This window comes from Crocodylus siamensis, chromosome 15 (genome assembly GCF_052110815.1).
Source record: "Crocodylus siamensis isolate JL-2025a chromosome 15, ASM5211081v1, whole genome shotgun sequence".
In the NCBI taxonomy this organism is placed as follows: Eukaryota; Metazoa; Chordata; order Crocodylia; family Crocodylidae; genus Crocodylus; species Crocodylus siamensis.
In genome coordinates this window covers 39399281-39426135 of record NC_143409.1, presented here as the reverse complement: position 1 = coordinate 39426135, position 26855 = coordinate 39399281, and the positions used below count along the sequence as shown (strand labels likewise).

At 49.7% G+C, this 26855-nt stretch overlaps 2 protein-coding genes across 2 annotated transcripts; one reads left to right on the top strand and one right to left on the bottom strand.

The window, feature by feature from the left end:
* Positions 1-5389: 5389 nt before the first annotated feature.
* Positions 5390-11677, top strand: LOC149852393 (dual oxidase maturation factor 1-like). Its single transcript, XM_090028978.1, has 6 exons — positions 5390-5539; positions 7322-7379; positions 8238-8372; positions 8597-8810; positions 9570-9784; positions 10942-11677. Exons 1-6 carry the CDS (start codon positions 5393-5395, stop codon positions 11145-11147), a joined length of 975 nt encoding a protein of 324 aa, XP_089885104.1. The 5' UTR covers positions 5390-5392; the 3' UTR covers positions 11148-11677.
* A 5530-nt stretch (positions 11678-17207) lies between these two features.
* DUOXA2 (dual oxidase maturation factor 2) lies at positions 17208-26415 on the bottom strand. The gene is made up of 6 exons (XM_090028881.1): positions 26249-26415; positions 25021-25078; positions 21647-21781; positions 20917-21130; positions 19160-19374; positions 17208-18522 (listed from the first exon to the last, which is right to left on the bottom strand). Exons 1-6 carry the CDS (start codon positions 26393-26395, stop codon positions 18320-18322), a joined length of 972 nt encoding a protein of 323 aa, XP_089885007.1. The 5' UTR covers positions 26396-26415; the 3' UTR covers positions 17208-18319.
* Between the last annotated feature and the right edge of the window lie 440 nt (positions 26416-26855).

Sequence of the window (26855 nt, the reverse complement as noted above, 5' to 3'; positions counted from 1 at the left end):
TTGGGATTCTTTTTCTGCAGCAGACTGGCTTCATACCCAGCAGATGAAACCCTTAGCAAGATTTCCTTGAGGAGGCTTAGAGGGACTTCCCAAGCGCTGTGCCCTTTGGGAATCCAAAACAGGTATGGGGGGTACCATGGAGAACTTGTTCCCAGGGTTTATTTGGCTTCTTTTACTGACCACAGGCATCTCCATCTGAATCCCACAGCAACACAGGCTGACAAGTGCTGCTGTAGCATGTGCATGTGTTGACTTGCTGTCTATAGTCTATAAAACATGGAGGAGGGACAGATTCCCAAGTGCTCAGGACACAGCCAGAGCCACTTTATCAATTCTCTCTTTGTATTTGGGCCCTGTCTCTACTGCCAGACTGGGGAAACTGAATGGACCTCTTTGTCCTCCTAGAAAACAAAGCTGGAGCTGGAGAAGCCCCATCACCCAGCGCAGACCAGCAGCATTCGCTCTCCTGCTTCCTAAGCCAGTGCAAATTCTTCCTTCGGCTGCTTTTCCAGGGCTATAAAACTTTAGTTAGAAATGTCCAGCTCTCAGACGAGAGGGTCCCATGGCCCGCTGCACCTTTCTGCTCCAATATTTCCCCTACTATTCAGCTACATTTTCACTGTAGTCAGTGCTCTCACCTCATAGTTTCTGGTCATTGCTTGTATTTCCCTTAATAATTCCCTCTCCTGTCTTCCAAGAGATACAGAGAGTTGCATCCTTTCTGTAGCCCAGTGAGCATGTAGTTCATTCTAACTTTTCCTGAGGACTCCACCTCTCTCTTCCCCAGATTTGCCCTCCTTCTGCTATTGATATCCTTCAGGATCGAGCTGAACTCTGTCCCCCCCAGGCACAGTTACCACCATAGCCCCATGGAAAGCCACTTCTTTTCTTGCTTCAATTCATGGCATCTTGGGATAAATCACTCTGATATGAAGGTTTCCATCCTCCCTACTCCACCCACTTGCCTCCAGCACATCACTTTGTTTCTTTACTGTCCCAGAGGGTAGTGCAAAGCCATATTTGTGAGGTGAGGTAATATCTTTTATTAGACCAACTTTTATAGTTGGGAGTGAGAGGAGTTTCAAGCAGCCTTCACTAGCTCGGGGAAAGAAACAGTCACAGCTGCTCAGCTATACAAGTTTGCTCAATAAAAGATATAGCCTCACCTCACAAATTTTGCTTGACTATCCAGCTATAGTGCTGCCCCCATGACAGCCCAGAAGATAGGAGGAAAATCAAGCAGGAAAGCAAGAGGAACAGTGATCCAGAACAATGGAGTCATGAAACAACAGCTCCACTGACACAGCCAGCACACATTTGTTTTGATGGATTGAGGCAATACAACAGCTCCACTGGGGTCCCAGAGAGTCAGTAGCTGAACTACACAACATCTGCCTGGCATCATTCATGAATCAAAAAAGAAATCACTTCTTAGAAATCTCCTTTTTGTTTCTGGGCAGCAATGCAGCATGCTCTTTTCATTGGAGCCCCTGCTGCCCTTCACAAATGCTAGGGTCTTCTCTTCCAGCGATGGCCAGAAAGTGGCATAGTCTTTGGGGAGGACTGATCAGCTGGCCCCATGTGAAGTAGCTTTGGGACTGAGTAATAAATACCAAGAAGTCCTGCCACTTTAACCCTTCAGCAAGTGCATGGCCTTCCACAGCTTGTGCCTGAAGTGCCCAGAAGAGCCTCCAGGCATGCCACAGCCACTCTCTCCCCCTCAGTGAGGCACCCCGTGCCTCAGTGTGTTTCTCAGTATCTTGGGGACCAGAAGGGGAAAGGGGGAGGTCAGACGTGGGACTCAGAAGGGTGGCTGGGTTTGGCCGTCAAGTGGGTCAGCCTGGCAGTCTCAGAAAACTGTAGCTAGGTGAGGTGGGGATGTTTCTGTTTCTGTGTGAGTGAGGTGGCTCAGCAAGAGTCAGGGCACAATCAGGCCACAGCTGGACAGAGAAATGTGGCCCAGTGCTAATACAGGGCCTGGCAAAGAACCTAGTCACCCATGCTGTCTCTCACTCACATCTGTCCTTTGGGACTGCAAGCTCTTCCTGTGACCATCATAAATCATATGAAAGTGCCCTCCGTCCCTCCCCATTCCAGACCTGGTGAGAAGGAGCACTGCGGGCAGCTAAAATAAACCCCACCAGCTTAGAGGATCTGAATGCTTCCAAGGCAAAAAGTCCTTAGGTGCTGCTCCTGTGGTATGGTCTGCCCATCCCAGTGGAGAGGGGAAGCTGGAAGCAGAGGTGCAGCCACCCCTGCAGTGCTGGCTGCTGCTCCAACATCCCAGTTACAAAACCTAGGATCTGCCTATGGAGGTGAGAAGTGGCTGAGGATTCACTTTGCACTAGGAGTGGTTGTCCTGTGGATGCTCCCTATCATTCTCTCCAGCACATCTTTGGGTCTCGTGTCACATCCCTGCTAGACACCAAACTGGTGCAAGTTTTACCACCCCCCTGCCACCCCGAAACCCTTGCCAGCTCATGCCAGGGCCAGACTGCTCCCAGGCTGATTGTCAGTTTGAGTCAAGGGGGACCCTCCCTACTCCAGCATGTGAAAGTGAGAGGAAGAGCAGGGCTAATGGCTCCATTGCAGCTCTGCCAGTCTCACTGGCACTTCATCTGCCTACTCCTTGCTCTGGGGCCCCTGGATGCAGCTGCTTAGGGTGAGAGGGAGGCAGCCCACCCCTGATGGACTCATGAGGAACAACATGACCTGAGGTTAATCCACTTCCAGAGGCACCTGGGATTTACATCCATCCAGGTTTTTGCTCCTCTGAAACAAAAAGCTCCCATCCTGCCCAGTACAGAGACTGGGGCCATCTCAGGAAGGACAGAGTCAGTAATGCTTCTCTATCCCTGCCTCCAGCCGGCTCGTCTGTGCTCAGAGCTCGTTCACCTCTGCAGTAGGTGGGGAGGAGGTGTCCATTGCTCTGCTGCCTTCTGCCTGTGGCAGGGCCCTGGGTGACTGCAAGAGAAGAAGGGAGAGGAGGAGGTGGGTGCTGCTCAGCTGTGGGCTGGGTCGGTACTGCCCTCAAACACTGTCAGTCTGGGCACAGAGGCGTGCACCATGAAGAAGATTGGGAGTAGCTCAGCCATGACACGCAGGCCTGGCTGCTTGCCCACTGCCCAGGGAGCTGGTGTATAAAGGCAGGGAGAGAGGCAGAGCAGCATTCATCCTCTAGCCAGTAGCGTGTGGAGTGCCCAGGCATTGCCCAGAAGCCAGGCCAGCTGCCCAGGATCATCAGGCTGGGGTAAGTCCTCCCACCTTCTGTTCACTGCCACAGCTGTGGGGAAGCCAGGCCTGGGGCATAGATGGTCATTTCTTCAGTCAGAAGCTGCTGGGACATCCCTCAGGCTGGGGGTAGGGATGGGGGCACTCATTAACTGCATAGTACACTTAAACACAGGGGCTAAGTGCCTTGCTGTTGTGAAGTTGGAGAACTGCTCTGTATATTGGTTCCCACCTGGGCTCAGTGACTAGGAACAGACATTGCATTTGCCCCTGGACAAGTTGTTGCCCATGTTGTCCTAGAACAGAAATGTCCCAGCATTGGCGTGTGCACACATCACCCTTATAATTAGAGTTTAACGAGCATCTCAATGCACTGCTCCTCTTTTACAATTGGTTCAATGATGCAGTCCCAGGATAACATTAGATGTATTTAGTGATGTCCCAAGATAAACTGTTAGCACTTCTTATCCGATGAACCTTCCTGAGACAATGAACATAGATGTCTGAAGGACTGAACTTTGTCCCAGGATGCCCTGCTTTACCCCAGGATAGATAAGATGCCTGTTTGTAGCCATTGTCACCCTCACTACCTACCACAGTAAACTCCTCCAGAGTGATTGCCAGGGCTTGGGGGAGGAGGGATGGAGGGTCCCGGCCATGGAGGGCTCTAGCCATCCCCTTGTGCCCATAACTGGGCCTGGCAAATCGTTGGCGTGGAACAGCTCCAGGCCCCCAGAAGACATGGTGGCTTTGATCCTGACTGACCATACCCGGCCCATGTCTCTCTTGCCTGGTGAATACTCTTATCCAGAGGTGGGGAGATGCTAAGACTTCCTTGAGGAGGCAGCAGTAAAGGGAACAGATGCATGCTGGGGCTTGGAGGGACTTCCCAAGAGCTGTGCCCTTTGGGAATCCAAAACAGGTATGGGGGGTACCATGGAGAACTTGTTCCCAGGGTTTATTTGGCCTCTATTACTGACCACAGGCATCTCCATCTGAATCCCACAGCAACACAGGCTGACAAGTGCTGCTGTAGCATATGCATGTGGAGACTTGCTGTCTATAGCCTATAAAAACATGGGAGAGGGACAGATTCCCAAGTGCTCAGCACACAACCAGAGCCAGGTTCTCAGGGGAAAGCTGGCCCAGAAAGCAGTACCTGGTTCAAGAGGAGGAATCCCAGAGAGAAAAATCCATCTCTCCCTGGTTATAGATGACTCTTGCTTTGCATTGTATCAATGGCACTAGGTTGGCTGCCTCATTTGCACTCTCCACAAAGCCTGCTACCATTACCACTGCAAGTCCCAGGCCTTTTTTTTAACTTGGACCGGTGGTATTGGAGGCATTTTGACATATTTGTATTTAAAGAACTCATAAGACACAGGGGAGATTGTTTCAAAATGAAACATTGTTTTACTGTCTCTTTTCTAAAGGTACCTTGTTCAAACTAGGCCTTTTGATTTCCAGGAAGGTTTTTGGCCACACCTGTTGCACAGAACCAATTCAGAAATGGGAAAAGGTCTTTTTGGGAAGTTGCTCAGGGTGGTTTAAGTGAATTTGTGCACAGAGTCTCTACCTGAGGCACCTCAAATACCCCTTCAGTTGGCAGACATACTACTGACAAGGTCAAGGGATCTGTCTAATGGCTATTACATCTACGCACAAGTATAAATGGATGGACTGTCCCAGCTTATGTCTTGTAAAACTCTTGAATGGGTGTGCTTCTTTGAAGGATGATTTTTAGTGCTTATGATAGCACTATGCCCCATGATACTGTGTCCCCAACTCCAGTCCATTAAAACTTTAAAACTCTCTCTCTCTCGCACACAGATACATATATGCATGTACACAGATATGCACTCACACACATGCATTAACTTCTGTATTTCCATGAACTCTGAAGGACAACAGTAGCTTGCCACTGAGGTGTACTGGCAGAGCTCTTGGTGGGGCCCAGCATCAGCAGTGCTATAGCAGGGGTCTCTGACATGGGGCTGAGGGTGGCCTAGGTCTGGAATAGCAGGTGATGTTTCCTCGGAGAAGAGGAGCAGACTGAAGGCACGTCCCCCTGCCTCCTGGGATGAGGAATATCCAGAGACCGTTTGCTTCACTCACTGCTCCTTTAGTGTCTGCAGGTTTCCTGTCTTGCCTGGGTGCCACAATGACCTTATTCGATGGCTCTTTTCCCTTCTACCCCAAGTCCGAGGCAGCCTTCCCTTTTGACACAGCTTGTGCTGTGGTCATCTCTGTGTTCATCACTGTGTTTGCTACTTTCATCATCATCTGGCCTGGCATCCAAGGCAAAGGGGTAAGTGAAGCAGCACCACTCCTTAGTGCTTCTCCTCTGCTCTCCTGGCTGGTGCAGGGAGACCTCCCCACAATGGGCTAGGGCACAGACTGAAGGGCCAGGACTGCACTGTATGCTGTCTATGGGTGAAATGTCCCACAGGGAAAAAGTCCAGCAATGTGATTCTGGGTGGAGAGCACAGACTTTCCAGGCCCCACAAAGGGCTAAGGAGGCAATGACTTCTCTCCTTTGCCCTGGAGCAGAGTGACACAGCTGGACTGGTCACTGAGGGTACACGAGACCTCAGGTAGATGTGTTACTCATACACTGAGTCACTAGCTACCTTGGAGGAAGGTAGGGGTGTTACATCAGCCACTACAGTGACAGAATATGGCCAATCAATGGCAGCCACCCATGGCATCCATCTCATTACACAAGGGTGTGGAAAGGGCAAGCCAGACAATGGGCACTATACTAAAGCCTCTTTGCAGGCAGGGACTTGGGACCTATAGGCCAGGTACAGACATTACGCTTTTACCGGTATAAGTTATTGGAAACCGGTCTATACCTGTAACAGAGCAGAAATTTGACATGCACATACTGGTTTAAAAATGGTAGAGCCGATCTACGATTTGCCCCCTCCCCATTCCAAAAGTGCGAATGTGCGTTCTGTTTGCTACTGGTCAAAACTACGCCATGTACAGAAAATCGTATCACTTAGACTGATTCCACCTCGGGCTTTTGGAACGCTTGTACCTAGCCTTAAAGTCCCAGGATTTATCTACAGATGAACCCAAACCCCAAATCTGGGGCCTGGCTCCAAAAGTTTCATAGTTTCATAGATCCCTTCTGACCTGAGCAGATCATCAAGTCTGACCCCCTGGCATGCTGGGGTCAAACGACCCTGGCAAGGTGTCTATCTAGCCTCCTTTTGAAGACCCCCAGGGTAGGAGCCAGTACCACTTCTCTTGGAAGTTGGTTCCAGGTCCTAGCCGCCCTGACCATGAAGTAGCGCCTCCTGATATCTAGTCTGAATCTACTCTCTGTCAACTTATTGCCGTTATTCCTTGTTACCCCCAGTAGTGCTCGGGGGAACAGGGCCTCTCCCATTGCCTGCTGATCCCCCCTGACTAATTTATAACAGGCCACCAGATCCCCCCTCAGCCTTCTCTTGTGGAGGATGAACAGGTTCAGGTCCCGTCGCCTCTCCTCATAGGGCCTGCCCTGCTGCCCCTGATCATGCAAGTGGCCTCCTCTGGACCCTCTCCATGCTGTCGACATCCCTCTTAAAGTGCGGCGCCCAGAACTGGACGCAGTACTCCAGCTGCGGCCTGACCAGTGCTGCATAGATGGGGAGGATCACCTCCTTGGACCTGCTTGAGATGCATCTGTGGATGCATGACAAAGTATGGTTAGCCTTCCCGACTGTGTCCCCACATTGGTGGCCCATGTTCATCTTGGAGTCTACAATGACTCCAAGATCCTTTTCTGCCTCTGTGCTGATGAGAAGAGAGTTCCCCAGCCTGTAAGTTGTTCCTGGCCACATCTTTGTATAGGCCTAGACCCACTGCCAGATGTAACCACCTGCGAAGAAGGAATATTCAGGCCAAAATCTGAGCATAGCAGCCCCTTGGTCAGCCCTAGCTGCAATCAAGCCTTGAGGTTGTCTATCCCATGGACAAAAACACACCCATGTGTTCAGTTTCCAAAAGAACAAAGAGCACTTCATCAAAAGGAGCCATCTTTTGCATGCCACTGGTCACCTGAACTAGTCTCTACACCTCTGTCCTGTCCTTCCCACAGAGGTCCTTCTGGATCTTGCGAGTGGTCACCAGCCTCTTCATTGGAGCAGTGATTCTCAGTGAGTACTTGGCTGCCTGGGTTCCCACAGGCTACCAGGCAGTTGGGGGGACTGGGACAAAGCAGGAAAGACCATGGGAAAGGATTGCTGTGCTCCCCTGCAGGGGAGGATAGAAAGGGGAGGAAAAAAGAGCAGTTGTGAATTGCAGGACAGATAATACTTGGATTTTCTAGGAAAGCTGGTACTTTTCTCTGAGTGATAATTAAGGCACTTTCTCCAGCCAAGCAATTAGCAGGTGGCGGAAAGGCTGGCATCTGCATGGTAATTTATTAACAGCAAATAATTAAAGCAGCTCTACTTTGGAGACTGATAGTGAGATGGAAGGGTCACCTCTAGGTCAATGACTGAGTACAAAGCCTGTTGCCATGTGACATCTGCTTGGTGACCTTTGTAAAATGAGTTGTTAGCCCCAGTCATGTGGACATCTACGTCATAAACCCCAGCACACCCGCCCTTTTATTACATCTCATCAGAGAGGGCTGGGAGCTGAGCAGGCCCTGAGAGCAAGCTGCCCCTTCAGCTGAATAGGATATGGTCAGGCAGCGGGTGGGGATGTACATGATACATGGACGCCCAGAGGCCTTCAGCCCCACGGCTAGCCAGCCAGCCCCTCCAGCTTGTGCTGCAGTGAGTTCCCTTTGAGACATGCAGTGCTGCAGGGCTCTGGTGTCCCCCTGGCCTCAACCTGGCCCCCCGCACAGTCTCGGGGAAATGGCGGTGCTCGCTGAAGAGACTGGTGGTCTTCAATGCCAAGTCCTTCTACAGCATGAGCTAGAAGCTTGTCACTAGTCATCCATGCGTGGAAGCTGCCTGTGTCTAGAGTGGAGAAGCTCTGACTAACCACTGCAGTCTTCACAGCTGTTAACTTCACCAGGGACTGGGAGACTGGCCAGGTGACAGTGAACACCTCCTACAAGTCCTTCAGCAATGCCGTGGTGAACACGAACATTGGGCTGTACATCGGCTTGGCTGGCATCAATGTCACACTAGTGGGTGAGTCCCATTTTTTAGCCCAAGAGTGGTGAGGAAACAAAGCGGGCTTCTCCCCTTCCTGGGAAGGGAGCTCTGTTGAGGCAGAGCAGTGGCACTTCAGGCAGGGGAGAGCAGCATTGCTTACCTCTGCCCTAGGGGATAATTATTGAGCCTCTGCTAGTCCCAGATCCCCAGGGAAGCTCTGTTCTGCCTAAGTGGCTGAGCAGAGCTTGCTGTTTTGGCAGGAAACCCAGTGAATCAGGTCAATGAAACTATCAGCTACAATGAGCACTTTTCCTGGAGCTTTGGAGAGGACTATGACCTCAGCTACAACGAGGGCCTGGAGCGGGGGCTCCCCCATCCCATCCTGTACGTGGCAGAGAAGTTCACCCCGAACAGTCCCTGTGGTGTGCATGGCCAGTACCGCATTTCCGGCCACTATGCCTCCCTCACACTGTGGTAAGGCACAGCAAAATGTTGAGCCCTCCCTTTCCCTTCCCCCTTGCGCTTTCAGAGCAGAACCAGCGGTGAGGGAAAGGATCCCTGTTTGGTGATAGGTCAGACAAAGAGCATTGTGTGGCTCACTGCAGCATCATCCAAGGACTGATTTCATTATCCACAAACTGCATGGACTGCCTGGCTGTGGACTGTGCAAGCAGGTTACGCCAGGCGTGAACTGCTTTCAGAGTTACCCAGGTTCTCTTATTAAGGTACTTAGTCACAGTATCTTTCTTTGGGCACAAGGCTTGAAGTGGTAGCATGTTATAAGTTATAGGGTCAGCTCAGATCTGTACTATAAGGCAGGCCTTCAAGGAGAACTCTAGGTGCTCCCACAACTTGTGTTCAGCAGCTTGTCCTTGTTAGTAGTGAATGAGAGCATTGTAGAGGGGGCTGGAGGAGGTGCTGTCTTTAAGAGAAGAACAAGACCTGGCTGGTTATGAAAGGTCTTGTGGTTTTTGTGTAGAACTGGAGATGGGAGCCCCCATCCAATCCAAACTCTTTGATGGGTGACTGGTTTTCACACTGCACACAGCTGTTTGCACTAGTGCAGAAGTGGATGTGAAATGTTTCCATAATAAGTCGCATAATTATCATTCTTATTATGAGCTGTTGGCAGTGCTCACCCAAGGGCCTGGGTAATGAGAACCATGTTTGCCAGTGTCTGGAGAGGACACTGGAGAGTGAGATTGTCCTTTCAGTCCTATTCCTGTCTCACAGGGCAGCCTTCTGCACCTGGCTCCTTTCCAACGTGCTCTTCTCCATGCCCATCCTGCTGTACGGGGGCTACATATTCGTACTCACGGCACTGCTGCTGATCTGCTCGCTGCTCTTCTTCACTGTCGCCAGGCACTTCCCAATGTGCAACATCCGGTTCAGTTCAGCCTCCCTGCAGATTGGCTATGGGGGATCCTTCTGGCTGACCTTAGCCACAGGTTAGTTCCCAGGGCTGCTGCATGACACAGAATCAAGTAAAGAGCAGACAGAAACAAAGGCTGTTAGGTAGCCCAAACCTTCACTTGTCCACCAGAAACTGATTGTGTGGGAGAATCCACATGGTCCCAAGAGGTGAAGCTGGCTTCGGGCTCCCAGGAAGCTTTGATAAGGTGTCTACCAATATTTCTTAGTGGAAGGAATAGTGTGACACCAACTGCAGCATTAGATTGCCCATAAGGATCAAGATGGCCCCTGGGCTGATTCTGGGCAGATATATCAGGATTGTAGTCCTGGGGCCAGTTGCATCCTTCAACTTGATTAAATGCCAACTTGGCTAAATCATAGGTTTCTAACTTTGCACTGTTGTAGTAAATTTCTGCTTTCTGCTGGCAAAGAATCCCATTAACCCGGATGTCTCAGTTTAGGAGAGTGTCAGTGGAAGAGGGCCAGTGTTAGGTCTCCAAGCCCATAATCCATGCCCACTTCCAAGGAAGGTGTTTCTCACTACTCTGAGTTGAGCACAAGATTTGGTCTGGTCACCTCAGCTAATATTTACCTCTCGGGCAGTGCATCTAGGGCTGGTTTAATGCTTGTTGTCAAGGAAATGAATAAAGAGCTGAGCAGTCAGGTAGCATTATTTACAGGTGATCCCAACATATTTAGGAGACTTCAGGCTGAAGAAGAGTGTTAGGATCTTCACAGGGTGCCCTAATGGCAGATGGCATCCATGCTACTATCAAGGACTCAGCAAAGAGTACCAAATGCTTACCAATCAGATTCACTGCTAGGTTTTAAATTGACTGTAAACACCCAGAATAGGGACTGAGGAGTCACTGTAGACAGCTCAGTGATGTCAGTTCACCAGCAATCAGAAAAGGGAACAAGAAGTTTGGGTACATGAGGAATAGCAGAGAGGATGCTGCAGAGAACTGCCTGACACAATTAGACAAAATGAAGGAAGATCTCTGCAAAGCCGCGCTGTTCTGGCCTCACTGGCTGCGCTGTGCAGCAGCTGCTTTCCACAGTCTGGGTGCTAGCAGGCTCTCTCTCGAGGATCAGACAGGCATCGGGATCCCTCTCGTGGCAGAGTATTAGAGCAGTCTAGAGGAGGTCTGGTTTGGCAGGCTGTAACTAGTCTCCCCACCTTCTGTTGCAGGGCTGCTGTGCTTCCTGCTGGGGCTGGCCGTGATCCTCATGAATTGGATGCAGCCCAAGAAGCTGAACCTTGTCTTTAATGTGAGTGAGGGAGAGGGAGAGGAAGAGGAGGAGCAGGAAGTGGGGCCTGCTGAGCAAACCCCGAAAGACGACATCCTCATGGCTCTACGGGGTGAGCACTGCAAAGTGACAGTGACTGACTTGTGAGGGCCAACCGCTGCCCCTGCCCAGCCTGCAGAAGAGCACTGAACAGCCGTGTGAGGAGGCAGGGGAGGAGCAGGACTGTGCCTGGGCTTCCTGGAGGAGATCTTCCAGACTGCCAATCTTTAGCAGCTCCCAGCTTACCCACGCACAGCCACATGAGGCTTGTGGCCACGGGCCAAATTAGTTTAGTATCTTGTCTCATGCCCGAGTGCAAAGGTTTCCATGGATCTTCCTGCAGCAGTAGCCATGCCTTTTCCTGTTGTGGCAGGGGCTTGCTTAACCATGGAGTGTAAGGGTGGTTTCAGCATGCATTGCCCCGCACCCTGTTACTTGACCCCAAATCCCATCAGCTATTGTGCTGTCCAGTCCCTCCAGCTCCTTCAGCGCCCTCTCTGTCTTGTCCAAGGTAAATAGCCCTTGCTGCTGCTCCCTTCCTTTCCTTGTTCATTATACTACATTAAACCACAGTCCAGGCAGAAATATCTGCTGCTGACCCACAACAGAACACTTCATCTTCCCTTTTCTTCCATAGCTCAGCCAAGTTATGATCGGGGCAGGTCTTCTTCACGCCCCCTAATAAAGCGTCTGCATGGTGGGATCATTGTCCCCTGCAGCAGTGCCTTCACACGGGCTGCACGGACTGGCTTCTAAACTGTCGTGTCTGTGCAAGGTATCAGACCAGCTAATTAGCACTGCTGCCTGGGATCCCTAGAGCATATACTGACAACCTTTTATAGGAGCAGGACATTGGCTGCCCGGTTCCCCTACTACACGCTGTATCTCGTTTAGTTGGATGCTGCCCTGAAGGGGCTGCTGCTGGGCATGGGATATTTACCATGTAGTCATGGCCTCAGTTTACTTTAGTTTCTTGTGAGGAGACTTAATAAAAGATTCTGGAAAGCCTAGGTCAGCACTGCCAGTCTGGTTGGCTTTAATAGCTGCCTTCTGGCAGAAGCGGGCACGCTGGAGGAGAGGGACAGGCTGCAACTAGATCTAGACAGGTTACAGGGCTGGGCAAATGAGAACAGGATGGGTTTCAACAAGTGCAAGGTGATGCACCTGGGGATGAAGAACCAGCACTATACCTACAGGCTGGGGAACTCCCTTCTCGTCAGTGCAGAGGCGGAAAAGGATCTGGGAGTCATCATTGATGCCAAGATGAACATGGGCTGGCAGTGTGGGGATGCAGGCAGGAAGGTCAACCGCACCTTGTCATGCATCCACAGATGCATCTCGAGCAGGTCCAAGGAGGTGATCCTCCCCCTCTATGCAGCACTGGTCAGGCCGCAGCTGGAGTATCGCATCCAGTTCTGGGCGCTGCGCTTCAGGAGGGATGTGGACAACATGGAGACGGTCTAGAGGAGGCCACTCGTATGCTCAGGGGGCAGCAGGGCAGGCCCTATGAGGAGAGGCGACGGGACCTGAACCTGTTCATCCTCCACAAGAGAAGGCTGAGGGGGGATCTGGTGGCCATCTACAAACTGGCCTAGGGGGATCAGCAGGCAATGGCGGAGTCCCTGTTCCCCCGAGCACTACTGGGGGTAACAAGGAATAACAGCAATAAGTTGACGGAGAGTAGATTCAGACTATATATCAGGAGGCGCTACTTCACGGTCAGGGTGGCTAGGATCTGGAACCAACTTTCAAGAGAAGTGGTGCTGGCTCCTACCCTGGGGGTCTTCAAAAGGAGGCTAGATAGACACCTTGCCGGGGTCGTATGACCCCAGCATCCTTTCCTGCCCGTGGCAGGGGGTCAGACTTGATGATCTGCTCAGGTCCCTTCCAACCCTACCAACCATGAAACTACGAAACCTCTGGGACAGTCGTACTTCCCAGGAGCCATGCCATGAGGTTCCTCACATACGACATCCAGGTCTGTGTTTCGTTCCTCCCTCTGGGATCATCCCTTTCCTCAATTCACCTGGTGTTGAGGTAAGGCTCTGTGACCTGCCCCTCTGCAGCATCCTATGGTTGCGCAGTCCAGGTGTGGCTGCACCTTTCATCTGGCTTCTCCAAGTCCTTCAGAAACCTTGTATGGATGCTGCTCTGACTCAGTGCTGCTCACTCATTTGCAAGCTTGTTCCAGTGCTTAATCTTTTTCTGCCAGAAGTGTTGCTAGAATAAGACCTCAGCAGACCCATCCATCCTCCCAAAGACCTTTTACTTCTGATATATGTACTTCAAGGTGTACTTGTGCTTGGTTTTCTGTTTGTGGCTGTTTGCTCTTCAGATTCCTTCTTCCCCTCCTAGTCTCCATCACGCATTGTACCCATTGTGAGTTATGCTATTGGCCACCATGGTCCTGGACTTCCCTCTTCTGATCTAAAGGATACATCACTGCCTCTTGATACTGGCTGTTTAGCCCACTGGGTCTATTTCTTGTCTTTTACTTTATTTTTTTATGGTAAAGGTTTGCATGCTTATTGTGGCTTTATTAATGTATGCACAAATCCATCCTTCCTAGAATTTTACCCTGCCATTCATCCCTGTAGTATCTGGGTGCCTGCCATTTAAAATCAATAACAATAAAATGTACGCTTAGGATAGATTATGTGGTTTTTAAACATTTTTATTAAGTGATTTATCTTGATTAGTTGATTTGTTCAAGGTTTTAAGGTTGTGGAGTTGTGTCTTTGTGTGAAGAGGCCAGTGTTTTGAACAACATTGTATGTGTGGTGGAAAGGCTATCTCAGAGTGGAAAGCCTCGTGGAGTTTCCTGAAGAAGGCCAATCTCTAGATTTGTCCAGTCACCTCTGGCAGCCTATTCTAGGCTAGGGAGTCTCCAAGCTTGCTAGGACCAAGATTAGTCTCTTTAAGCTTGCCTGTGTCTATCCCAACCATGCAGTTTATCCAATAAAAGATATCACCCACAAGAATTCTTGCCTCTTGCCTGGAAGAACAAACCATTTTAGTGAAAAAAGACTTGTTTCCCTTTCAGTGAAAGGTGTCTCGAGTATCAGAATTTTATAGGAGCATTTTCTACACAACTTGGCCAACTCTGTTAGTTAGCCAGTTTTCTCAATTCCATTTTTTCCCCATCAGACAAAAAAGACACTGATGTAACATGAAAAGAAATATATACATATATTTTTGGCATAGGCATCATTAACCTGTAGATCTCAATGCCACCAGATGCAGGTGAGCAAACAGATTAGGAGGTTTCTAGACAGTATTAGGCACATTTAGGGATAAAAAGATTGTCTTGGACAGACCCATGAGGTACTGGTGCAAGTCTGATATTCCTCTTCTCCCCCAGCCTGGTTCAAGGCTCAGTCAAGCTGAGCACAGACTAGCTGGGGTGAGGGAGAGATTTCAACTCAGGGCAGCATAGCACATGACTGTCCAGTATGGTGCTCCCTCCTGTGCACTGGACTTGAGGAAGCCCAATCTGAGCCAGGCTGGGAGTTCCTGTGCTTCTCTTCACCCCCAAGAAAGAAAGAAACACAGCTAGGCCCCAATGATGAGTGAAATTGGGGTCCCCAACCTGTCGGGGGAGAAAGAAGCTGGAGATATAAAAGGCAGATCCCTGCCCTTTCCCCAGTTAGGAGGGGACAGAGATAAAGCAGGAGAAGAAGAGACTGGGCTGTCCACCCATGCAGCCAGGGGAGAGGGAGGTTCAGGAGACAGCCTTGGTGCACAGTACTGCTACCCTGGACATCCACCCCTTTCACAATGCCATCCCCACAGACAGGCTTTGTAAGCCAGGTGGCACAGCTTAACTTCCCTGCTAGGGGGTGTGCAGGGTCCTCCTGCTGCAGGCACCTACTACTGAAACCACCATGGGCACAAACTGCCCTAATGAGATGAGGTAGGGGGAATACCATGCAATCACTTTGGAAGAGAAGGCATTGCAGTACAGATGCACAGGCCAGATTTAAATGAGCACTTCCAAATATTCAGCTGCAGTGTAAGCCTGTGAATGCTCTTTAAAAAGTAATTTTTTAGTGGGGGGGGGGAAGATGAAGCCAATTTTTAGCCCTCACAGCAAGCAAATCCCATGCTAGTAAAACCCAGATCCTGCATTACCAGGCTTGTCACCCAACAGCAGTAGATGCTTGTTATTGAATGTGAAGGAGCTGTTGGAGGAGGCCAGTTGGGCACTGGGTTACACAGGTAACTGTGGCCTTATAGCCTGGGTGGCACAGCCAAGGGGAAGTCAGAGTTTGCTTTTCCTGAGATCACTGTGCCCAAGCAGATGGTCAGCAGTTCTGGGTGAAGCTCATGATGGCCCAGCTCTTCGTGCAGCATTCCTCCCCTAAGCCAAAGGGCATTTGGTTTGGATGGGAGCAGAAAGCAGCAAACTCTTTGGCTGGTGTCCTTGCTAGAGTCCATGCTCCACAGATGTAAAAAGCTATCCCATTAATTTTGAGGAAAAGCGCAGAGTCCTACAAATGTACAGATCCACTGTCCCACTTCAGGTACCTCTGAAGCAGTCATTCTCAACCTTTCTTTGTCTCCAGGCACTCCTCCATGGCCTTGAGACATCCCTAGGAAAATACCAACTCTCTGTTTTCACTTTTTTGACTGGAGAAAAATACTAAAGCAAGTCTTCTGTTGCAAAGAACTCAGAAAGGCTGCAAAAGGACACGGGGTTTTTTTAACACCGTGTAGGGGTGGATCCAGGGGCGATGCACTGGTGTAGTTGTGCCCCCCTTTGATTTCTGCTCCACCCAAATTTTAAAACCAACCGCCTGACAGTGGCAGCAGCATTTCTAGTCAGGCAGTGCTGAGGGCATCCATAGACATCATGGTTCATTATAATCTACCTGATCCCTTCTAAACACTTCATTCCTCAGGTGAATGACGCTCTTTTCTTTTTAATGGGCTTGATGTTCAAGCTAGCCATTGTTCTGCAATTCTGCTGTCTGTTAGCAGCTTCTCTTAATGAAGCTCATATCGCATAGCCCGGCAGACTGTTTTTAACTCGTTCCAAGTAAGTTCTGTTTGTTTTTGCTTCACTCTTAAACTCAGTAATACAACCCTATACCCTCTGGCCCATTAGTAGAGACTCTGGTTTATTTTTAACTGGAGAAAATGATGTGTTGTTTTATGTGCGATGATGCACCTCACCATCTGCACCCTCCCCCCTTCTCAAAATTCTAGATCTGCCCATGACACCAGGGATTCCTATTTGAAATCTCTGGCTTTATCTTGTGAATCATGTTGCATGAGACCCTGCAGTACCCCTAAAAAGATCTCCAGACTCTGCACAGTACCACAGTACCCTGGTTGAGAATCACTGCTCTAAAGTACGTGAGATAAAATGTGCTAATGCTTTGTCTCAGGATATGGCTGTGTGCATCAGTAGGGTTATTACAGGTCATACCCTGGACAAGCTGGCCAGGCTGTGTACTCTTGCTTGCTGGCTACCTCCTGGCAGCAGTGCAGCTTGAAAGGATGACTATGCCATTTCTGGGTGAAATCCTGAGACCATCTGGTTGCAAATAACTTTCATTTAACATAGATCTAAGTGAAAGGGAGATCACAAGCTGTGTGGATGATTCTTAGGCTGTATGTAAAACCCCTACCAGGAAGCAAGAGGCACAATCCCAGTGAAAGGAAAAGGCTGGTGATTAGTCATAGAGACCATCAACTTATCAGCTCTGCAGAAATAATCAGATTTCAGAGCAGGTGCTTCTAGAGATAGTTTCAAGAGAACAAATTGACTTTTATTAGTAGATGTTTTGGATGGGGAATCCAGGGAAAAGATGACAAAGCTGAGATGGAAATACAAAGCGCCCGAGCGAGGGACTAACAATTGATGCCTGTTTTACTGTGCATTAGCATGGCTGCACTGTTTTCTATGTGACACTGTAAAATAGGCTACTGTGCATTAAAGCATACATGTAGACATGCCCCCTGAAGCATTTGAACATCTAGATCTGACTGGAATGACACCTTTCCTAGCCTTGACACTCCATAGGACCTGTGCTCCTAAGTCACTTTGGCACCTTAGTAACTTCTGTTTAAAAATATATCATTGAGACAAAAATATTAGGAGACTCCAGATTACAACATTTCTATTCCTTTATTACACCATTCATAGCACAGAGCAGGCATAAATATAAACTCCCTGAAAATCACAAACTCAGCACAACATATACTTGTGCACACACACAGATTCTGAAATACAGCCAGGGAGGATGACACAAATAAAAATCAACCCAGCAAGGAGGGTTAAGCACAGACGTCACTGGGAGAGAATTGAGTTACAGTGCCGTGTGAACATCCACAATGGGACTGACAGGGCAAGGAGCCTGATCTCAAGCAGGCTACATACCAGCAGCTTCACTGGCTTCCCTGGGAGCTGGGTCTGGCTTCCGCTTGGCATCAGGCCCACTGTTAGTGAAATGACCAAGGCCCTTTTTTAAACAGGCTGCTTACCTTTTGTCCTACCCCTTGTGCCCCATAGTTGCTCTTCTACATCTGGTTACTGCAATGCCTCAGTGTGGCACCCACTATACATCTCACCATGGGTCATTATTCTCTATCCACTCCCTGATGTAAGGAGTGGTGCCAGTCCAGTCCTAATCTGCAAGACTGTGGTCATAGGACATTCACTGGAAAAACCATGGTATGGACCAACTGCTGTTGCATGTGACATCTCTCTCCCAGGGAACTGCTCATTGAACATACCAACAAACTTAAATACTCTTCATATTAGTTCTGGCCTTTTCAGCCAGATATACATGGTACTGGATGCCAGTATCATTTCACGGGACTGGAGTGTCTGGGGTCTCAGACACTCCATGTGAGAAGCTCAGCTTCCAAAATCAAGTGCGAGTCCCATTGGAGAAGGGTTGAGATCAACTCCTCAAAGGGACCCAGAGTGCAAGTGAAAATGCCTCCTAGGAGGCAGTGTCCCTGGAGTGATTAGTTGGCGCAAAATGGCTGCAGCGCCACCAATGATCCCAGTAATTGGGTGCAGAGTCCTTGCTGACTCTGGATTCAAAGCCTTCCCTTTCCCCAGAGATCACGATCTTCCATTCCAGGCTGTTGGAGAGTCCTCAACCCAGCAGAGTGAGGGAAGGAAGCTCATTGATTTCTTGGGGGGTGGGAGGATGTGGGACCCGGATCTCAGCGCAGAGATGGGGAAGGTCAGGACTCCTTGATGTTCTGCTCCCTTCTTCCTGGTGTCAGCAAGGGGGGGATGGCAGGAGGAGGGGAAGTTTCCTCTATATATCCTTGACAGTCAGCCTGATGTCCGAAGGAGGAGCCAGCACTTCACTGGCTACCAGCTGGGGGTTGACGTACACTTCCCCCAGCTCCTTGCCTCCTTCCTCCTCATCCTCACACAGATCAAAGAAAGCTTTCAGCTGCTTGGGCCTCCAGTAGTTCAGCACAATCACAAACATCCCAATCAGGAAACAAAGCAAGCCTGGAAAGCATAAGAAACACATCACCTCCTTAGGGAGCTTCCCTTCCATGGATCACGCACCAGGGTGGCAACACCTTTCTTCCAAGTATTGCATATGGTCCTATTCCCCCTAGGCTAGAGGGCTGTCTGACTCAAGGGAGAGAGATTCTCACAGACAAAAGCCTTCTGCTATGGATGACAGAGATATACTGGAAGCCTCAGCCTCATCAAATCCCTTAAAAGCCTCATATTCCTGAACACAGGGCCATCAGCGGGACATTTCAGAGGACACACCAGTGGAGGGAATAGTGCAGAGAGGCTGTTAGCTATGTCAGTCAGGTAAAAGATAGGGCAGGATGGCACCCTAGAGGCTAATTGGTTCTGAGTACCTTCCACCACATACATGAAACCCAGAAGCTACTGTAAGAAGTCTACTATATCCTCCTCTTTCCCCTACTAGGGGCTTGCTGCTTTTCAGCAGACAGTGCTATTCAGGGCAACTGGCTGGGAATTTTTCTGTGGCATGTAATGAACCATTTCAATCTAATTCCCCAGCAGAACTGTTGACCTGATAATTATGACTCCCAAAAGCCTCTTGGATCCTAAGGATGCTTAAAGGCAGCCTCTGGGAGGCACTTGAACAGTCTGAAATGCTTACTTGTTGCCAGTGTGAGCCAGAAGGATCCCCCGTAGACAGTCTCTAAGGAGGCAGGTCCAAACTGGATGGCACACATTGGGGAGTTCCTCACCGTGGAGAATGAGAGTAGTGAGAAGAGCACAAAGGCCCCAGTGACTAGCATCATGTAGCCACCGTAGACAAGGACAGGCATGGAGAAGAGTATGTTGGCTATGAGCCAGGCACAAAATGCCACCCTGGAGAGAAACAGAAGGGTCACTGAATGGTTTTTGCAAGGTGACAAATGCTAGATATATTGTAAAAGTGAGTGTGACACATTAGTGCAGGGCAACATCCACCCTTTGCTCAGTCTTCCTGAGGAGTCCTAGCCATTGGGCAGGGAAACACCTGGCTTGGTTGTCTACTCAGATTTTCTGGGCAGCACCTGAGGGCATAACTCAGGGGGGTTGTGACACCTGTGCTGCTCTCTAGCTAGGTGAGCTGGCAGGCAAGACATGCAGTGTATGCAGGGCTGGGATCCAGTTCCCTGGAGTAGGAGCAGCTGCCCCATCAAGGCAGCACGTTGCCAAAAAGCACAGTTCTTCTCGTGGACATGGAATAGCCAGTAGAGGGAGCCACGATCACCCCACAAGGACTGGCTATGCCGCTGTCCACTAAACAAGTGCTTTACCTTGCATGATCTACAGCTGTTATGTTCATGGCTGGTATAACTCAGAGCAGCTCCATGGGTGTCAGCAGGAGTTGCACCCAAACTAATGGTGGTCCAGAAAGTTGCTGGGTGACCCAGGGAAGCTTCTGCCGAGAGCCGTCAAGCTCAGGGTTACCCCAGCCATGCAGCAGCTTTGCTGTCTCCAAGGTCTCTCTCCTCGTGTGCTTGCACTGGTTTGAGGGCGGTGAGAGAAGCACTGAGTCACGCTTCCTGGACTTGCAAGAGGAGGCACCTGCACCTCTAGCTCTCAATCCACCAGACTGCTTCTGCTGCCCGTGCAATCAGCCCAGTTTTACTACCCAGCAGGCACAGCAACAAGGAAGGTGAGGAGCTCCAGGGTAATGTCATAACCAGCACCTGGCTTTGATACTGGTGACTGAACCTCTCTCATTATCTGAGTACCAGTGATTAAATGACATTGTCATTCACAGACAAGCAAACTGTTTCCCCTGGGAAGGGTGTGTACTGCACTCCTCCTCTCTTCCTTCATGTCTCTCTCAGGAAAATAACCCCCATGCCGGAGACAATGAACCCCACACACCACACGCCTTCAAGACCATAACTTCCCTAGCATGACAGGGCCCCAACTCCAGGTCACTGAAAGGATTTCTGTCACATTTGAAGGACCCTGGTTCCAGTTTCTACTGCATCCAGAAGAGCCAAACTGCCTGTACTGTCTCTTCTGCTCACTCACACAACATGAACAATGATCACAACGGCAAGACATTCATGCACAGGAGACTAATGCAAGGCTCCTCCCTCAGTACTGAAGCGCCTGCTGTGCTCTCAGCAGCTTCAGTCTTCATAGCCTTGTCACTTCTGCAGATTCGCTTGAAGTGATTACACCAACTCATTCCCTTCTCCCCCCATTTTATCTCTGTGGGATGTATGTGCACCCCAGCAGGCCAGGTCTGCAAGGGAATGGGAGTCCAGTGCTGGCTACTGCAGAGGAACCTCCTTGAACTACCCACTGCAGAGCTGGGGCACGCACCAGGCACTTTGTATCCTCCCACCCCTTGGGAGCAGCCTGCCCAGTTTCCTATAGCAGGAGAGAGAGAGAGAGACTCACCACATGGTAGCTGATGCATAGTGGCTGGAGATGCGGTACTGGGCGTGCACGCCACAGGGGCTGTTCAGAGTGAATTTCTCTGCCACGTACAGGATGGGACGGGGGAGCCCCCGCTCCAGGCCCTCGTTGTAGCTGAGGTCATAGTCCTCTCCAAAGCTCCAGGAAAAGTGCTCGTTGTAGTTGATGGTTTCATTGATCTGATTCACTGGGTTTCCTGCCAAAGCAACATGCTCCACCTTAGGCACGGATGCAGAACAGAGCTTCCCTGGTGTGTAGGGATCTGGTACTAGCAGAGGGCCAATTATTGAGTCCAAGGGTAGGGGATGAGTACTACTGTGCTCTCCTTCCTGTGATGCCACCAGCCTGCCCTGACAGAGCACTTCCCTCTCCTACTTCCTGGGCTTAAGAGTTCTGGTGGGTTTTGTGTCAGAGTCCAGAAAGGAGATTTTATGAACCAGGGGGCAGGGCCACTGGAGGCTAACCCCCGGAAGAGTGGATTTCATATGACTAGCACCTCCTGTCCTCCTGTGAGGTCCACCCACCAGACGGATAACAGCTATGGCCAGAGATATTCAGGAGCAGGCACATGGTGGTAATGGAGTCACTGCCCCTACACAAGAGTGAGGGCCCTGATATTAAGGAGAAGGATGGGAAGGCTAGGCCAGGTCCGTTAGCTATTGCTTTACCTGTTGATGCATCCCAGTGCTGCAGATGCATACCCAGTACTCACCTAATAGTGTGACATTGACACCTGCCAAGCCGATGTGCAGCCCGATGTCCGCATTCACCACAGCATTGCTGAAGGACTTATAGGATGTTTTCGCTGCCACCCAGCCGGTCTCCCAGTCCCCCGTGAACTGAACAACTGTAAGAGGTAGAGGGATAAGTGACGGGCTGGCACTACACCATGATTCACAAGTTTTGGGTGGCGGGTGGGTGGGGAAGTCTGCCTTTGGTAGGGTTTATTGCAAGGGCAAGGAGGTGGAGGTGCAGCCAGAGCAGTTAAAAGTATGGATCTGGAGGTCTGGGTTTGAACCCTGATCTAGTCTCATACCAAAACTTGGCTCAAGGGTGAATGGGCCATTCAGGTTGAGGAGGCCAAGGCAGCTGGACGCGACTCCAGCCCTGTCATGCCTCATGCAACTGCTGAACCCAGAAAGCGAACAAAAAAAAAAATCACCTGTTTGATCATTGATGCTGACCAGACAAGCCCTGAGGGATTCTAGTGCGTATCCCAGGCCCATCTGTCTCCCCTCCAGCTGGGAGGGAAGGTAGGACTGCAAGTCCCCTGTGGCAAAGAGGGCACCTACATCTTGGGACCAAGGTCTCTCTGGTGCAGGTGTGATCCAGTAGGACCTTCTAGGCCTGGCAGTGATTCAAAGGAACATGTGTCTGTGGCTTCATAGGCTGAGGACAGGCCTGGGCATCCCAAACACACAAGGACCTTGGTACCTCATGCTCACCCTGTGCTGGGCTGTCCCCTTTTAACAAGTGTCTATATTAATCTTCAGCTCTTCTGGTCCCCTGTGGGGCTAATTATGGGAGAACCTGAACAGCCGTGTGCTCTCACCTTGTGTTGCAGACAGGTTCAGGGTCAAAATGCCCCTGTGGCATTGCCCCAAACCCAAGGCAGTGGCTCCCAGCCCTGGGAGGGCATTTGGAGGAAAGCATGTGAATCACGCACCATGAAGTAGGGTGCCCCCTACTTCAGCCTTTCCTGCACCTCTCTACTTCAGCGGCTACCATCACTTCCCTCCTTGCTGAGGGGAATTTGCAGCTAAAGTTTGTTGGGGGGGGGAAGGCATGAGTGGGTCTGATTTAACTATGGTGGAGCAGAAACCCACCAAGTCTGGGAAGCAGTGCTCTACATGATCCACACCTTCAGGCCATAAAGTACAGGAAACTTGTGGCAGACAGACACACTGTTTGCCAAAGGGGGAAAAAACCAGCCCATGGAGTGTTTCCAGATCCTTAGATATACATTATCTGATGCAGGGCAGGGTGGAATTTAGAGGGGGAAATGTTAAATTTCCCAGAATAGTTCAACTGGGGCAGTGGTGACTCAGGCTACAGGGAAGTTTTGGTTCAGTGAACAGGCTCCATTGAAAAAAAACAACCATCCCCTTCCCTCCCAAACACTAGGAGAATTTTTGGAGAAGACAAAATGTTTTGTTTTGACATTACTGAAATAAGAAAATACAACTTCTCATTTTGAACAAGATTTTCAATTCAAAGTTAATCTGATTTTTTAAAGGTGTCATAGTTTGTAGGGTTGGAAGGGAACCTGAGCAGATCATTGAATCCGACCCCCTGCCATGGCAGGAAAGAGTACTGGGGTCAAACGACCCCAGCAAGGTGTTCATCTAGCCTCCTCTTAAAAACCCCCAGGGTAGGAGCCAGCACCACTTTGCTTCGAAGTTGGTTCCAGAACCTAGCCACCCTGACCGTGAAGTAGCGCCTCCTGATATCTAGCCTGAATCTACCCTTTGCCAGCTTGTGACTGTTATAAGGCTGTAAGGTTAAATAACCTGAGATCAAAATATATCATTTCAAGTTAAACACAATATTTTTTGGGTTCCCCAAATTTGTTTTTTTCCCCAGCTGATGATCTGAAATATCCATTATTAGCAGAGCCCTAATGCAACAGGAGCCTCATGGAAAGTTTATCTATCTACAGAACACAAACCAGGCTGCCTGACAGTGCCAAAACTGAGAAATTCCTGGCTTTCACATTAAAACAATTCATTATTCTTCTGCATCCAAGCAGCACTTAGCCAGAGAGCGAGAACAGCACTTGATAGCTCTCAAGTGCCTGGAGAAAAGTAAAGTCGCTCAAATGGAAAGTGGAATAGGAGACATGACCCCTGCTCCTTGCTCCTTCTCTGAACTCCAGCACAGCACATTACAAGAGTTGTCTCCACCTTTATGTAGTGTCTGTGAACCAGGTAGGGACTGGTCCCCAGCCATGTACAGGTGCTGTTTGACTTTTTGCAGCCTGACTTTTCCTAGGAAAATAAGGCTGTAAGGGACCTCACAAGGTCATCTAGACCAGCCCCCTGCTCAAGGTAGGATCATCCCTGACTAAACTGTCTCTGCTAAGGGTCTGTCTAACCTGCTCTTAAAAATATCCAAGGATAGAGATTACACAGCTTCTCTAGGCAGCCTGTTCCAATGCTTGACCACCCTCATAATTAGAAAGTTTTTTCTAATCTCTAATCTAAGTTTCCTGTTGCAGCTTGAGGCCATTGCTCCTAGCCCTGTCCCCTGTGGCCACAGAGAAAAGCCCATTTCCATCTTCTCTATAATGGCTCTTTAGGTATTTGAAGACTATTATAAAATCCCTCCCACCCGCCCCCCCAGTCTTATCTTCTCCAGGCTAAATAACCCTAGCAATTTCAGCCTTTCCTCATAAGTCTTGCTTTCCAGGCCTCTGCATTTTTGTTATTCTCTGCTAGACTCTCCCCAGTCTGTCCACATCCTTCTTGAGGTGTGGGGCCCAAAACTGGACACAGTATTCCAGGTGAGGCCTCAGCAGTTCTAACAAAACTTGGCATTTCTACAACACTTTCCAGCTGAGGTCCTCAAATGCTTTGCAAATAGGGAAGCCGCAAAGCTCAGCGTCCATGGGAGGAATCAGCAATGTATCAGCAAGTGTGCACACACACAGTCACACTCATGCACACTACCACCCTCTGCTGACTGGAATGAAGAATACTTGGCTGTGGTCAAAGACCCCATTCTGCAAGACTGGGCAACAGGGCCTGTGCGTTTAATCATAGAGGCAATTAATCTCTGTCCCCTGTGAAACTCTTGTGGCACAGTTCCTGGGTGGCCATGTATTCCTTAAAACACTGGCAATATCATTTCAGAAATGGGGCACCTGAGGCTCAGAGAAGTTAAGTGACTTGTCCCAGAGGAAGAGTTGAACAGAGTTAGGAGCAGGTCACTTGTTGCTTGCCTGTGGAGCCTGTGATTTAACCACTAGCCTGTGCTTCCTGGATGCACACACCAAAGCCTCCCAACTGGGAAATTCTTAGCTGCATTCCTGTTCCAGGAACACATCCTGCTAGCTCCTGTGCATCACAGATGAGGTAGAGCACTTACCAACAATCACCACCCCGATGAACAGGCTGAGAATGACCCGGAGCAGCCAATATAGCCTCTGTGAGAAGAAGAGATAGAAGATGATGAGGAACAAAGGAGGATCCCAGCTTAGCCTCACTTCTCATTCCCAAGTCAGCAAAATTAAACCAGGCATTTTAGAAGGAACAAAGCCCATGGGAATACTGCTAGATCCCTGGCATGGGGACAGCATCTTGAGGTGTATCAGCACAGTGCTTAGCACTGTACCTAGGTGTGGCTCCTGGATGCTACTACAATAAAGAGGAGTAATATAACTGGAATTACAGCAAGACACTTGGGGGCAGGAGGGAAAGAGGATAAGGTTAGGACTTGTATAGCAGAGCCGTCAGCCTACTAGACCAGGGGAATACTTGCAGGCTGGAGGGGTAGGGAGCCCAGAATTGGAGCCTCTGGGGCTACATTGCAGAGCTGGAGACAAAGGACTTCAGGGCTGAGCAACAAGAACCCTCCACTCCACAGCCATTGTCTCACAAATGCAGCAGACTTGTTATAGGCAAAGGTGTCTCTAGCACTGAAAAGTGCACAGGTTCCTTTAGGCTGCATGGCCAGTACTGGAAAACTAAGTAGGACTCTTAGAAGCAGCCCTGCCACCATCTCGAACCATGCCAGTGAATCTCTGATTTAGCTGCTAAATCTGGGGATTCATTTCTCTATCAATTTCCTCTCCTTGAATTGAACATCAAGCAACCTGATCTACAGATAATATCCCTTTGTGGTTTGGAAGTTTGTGTGGCACAAAAGCAATGTGGTTCCAGCCTCACTTGTGGACCAACACCTCCCAGGACAAGAAGAGAACATGGACCATGCAGCATGCCCTGATATGTCCACATGCTTGGGCAGCCATGGATGTAGGGGAAAAGAGAATAACCAAGTCCCAGGCCAACTTTGACTTATATAATGGACTACTGGCTCCAGTTAGGAAAGTCTGAGGCTTCCTTTAAATCTGAAAGATCTCCTTTGTGGGGAGACAAAAGGAACTGGGTTTGCTCCCCTGGAGGGCCATGGAGCCGAAACTGTAAGGCAGTGGCCTGTGAGAAGGCAGTGATGCCTTGGGAAAACTGTGTGCAGCTCCTGCCTGCTTGCTTTCTGTAAGGCAATAATCTATGCTTGTGGTCTCTCTCTCTCCTTTCCATAACACCTGAATCAGAAATTGGTTCCAAGGTGGGCAGGGTCAACTCGGGTCACTCACCGCTCGGCCACGGATCCCAGGTAGGATGAGCAGGAAGCTGAGTGTTAATGTTAGGAAGACGATGATGACTATGATGATGCTGACATTGAAAACAAATGGTTTCCTGCCCTGCCAGTAGAAGGGAAAGATGCCGTTGAAGAGCGTCATTCTGCAGAGCTGGGTGGAAGACAGGGATCCTAGAAGGGAAATAGAAATACAGGGTTATCAAGCTTGCCCACTCAGCTCCATTCTGGCTGGCTTGGGACAGGGAGGATCTCCAGGAGATTCCTCAGAAGAAGGATGTGCATTATGGTAACACCGCCCCCCAGCACCAGGAGCTCCTGGGGCACTGGTCCCACAAGCTGGATGAGAACAACTGGGGATGAAGCCACCTGGCTATACAAAGAACCATAATAAGCAAGTTGACATATTTCCTAAGGGCTAGGCTTTACAAAGAAACTGACTGAAATAACTCCTGCAAAATAGCAGTTAGTCATATGGAATATCCACCCCAGAATAGATCCATGTATACTCTATTCCAGAATAAAAGTCACATTATTCCAAAAATAATTAGTGCACTTTTACAGCGTATCATAATTACTGCAGTCAACTTTCTTGTGTAGACAGG

Bases quoted from the DNA above. Each gene is read 5' to 3' on its own strand.
- LOC149852393 (XM_090028978.1), top strand. From the start codon at position 5,393: ATGACCTTATTCGATGGCTCTTTTCCCTTCTACCCCAAGTCCGAGGCA. The intron at 7,380-8,237 runs GTGAGTACTTGG...CAGTCTTCACAG, and splicing joins CATTGGAGCAGTGATTCTCA to CTGTTAACTTCACCAGGGAC. The intron at 8,373-8,596 runs GTGAGTCCCATT...CTGTTTTGGCAG, and splicing joins CATCAATGTCACACTAGTGG to GAAACCCAGTGAATCAGGTC.
- DUOXA2 (XM_090028881.1), bottom strand. From the start codon at position 26,395: ATGACGCTCTTCAACGGCATCTTTCCCTTCTACTGGCAGGGCAGGAAA. The intron at 21,131-21,646 runs GTGAGTACTGGG...TTGCTTTGGCAG, and splicing joins TGTCAATGTCACACTATTAG to GAAACCCAGTGAATCAGATC. The intron at 19,375-20,916 runs GTGAGTCTCTCT...GTTTCTCTCCAG, and splicing joins TATGCATCAGCTACCATGTG to GGTGGCATTTTGTGCCTGGC.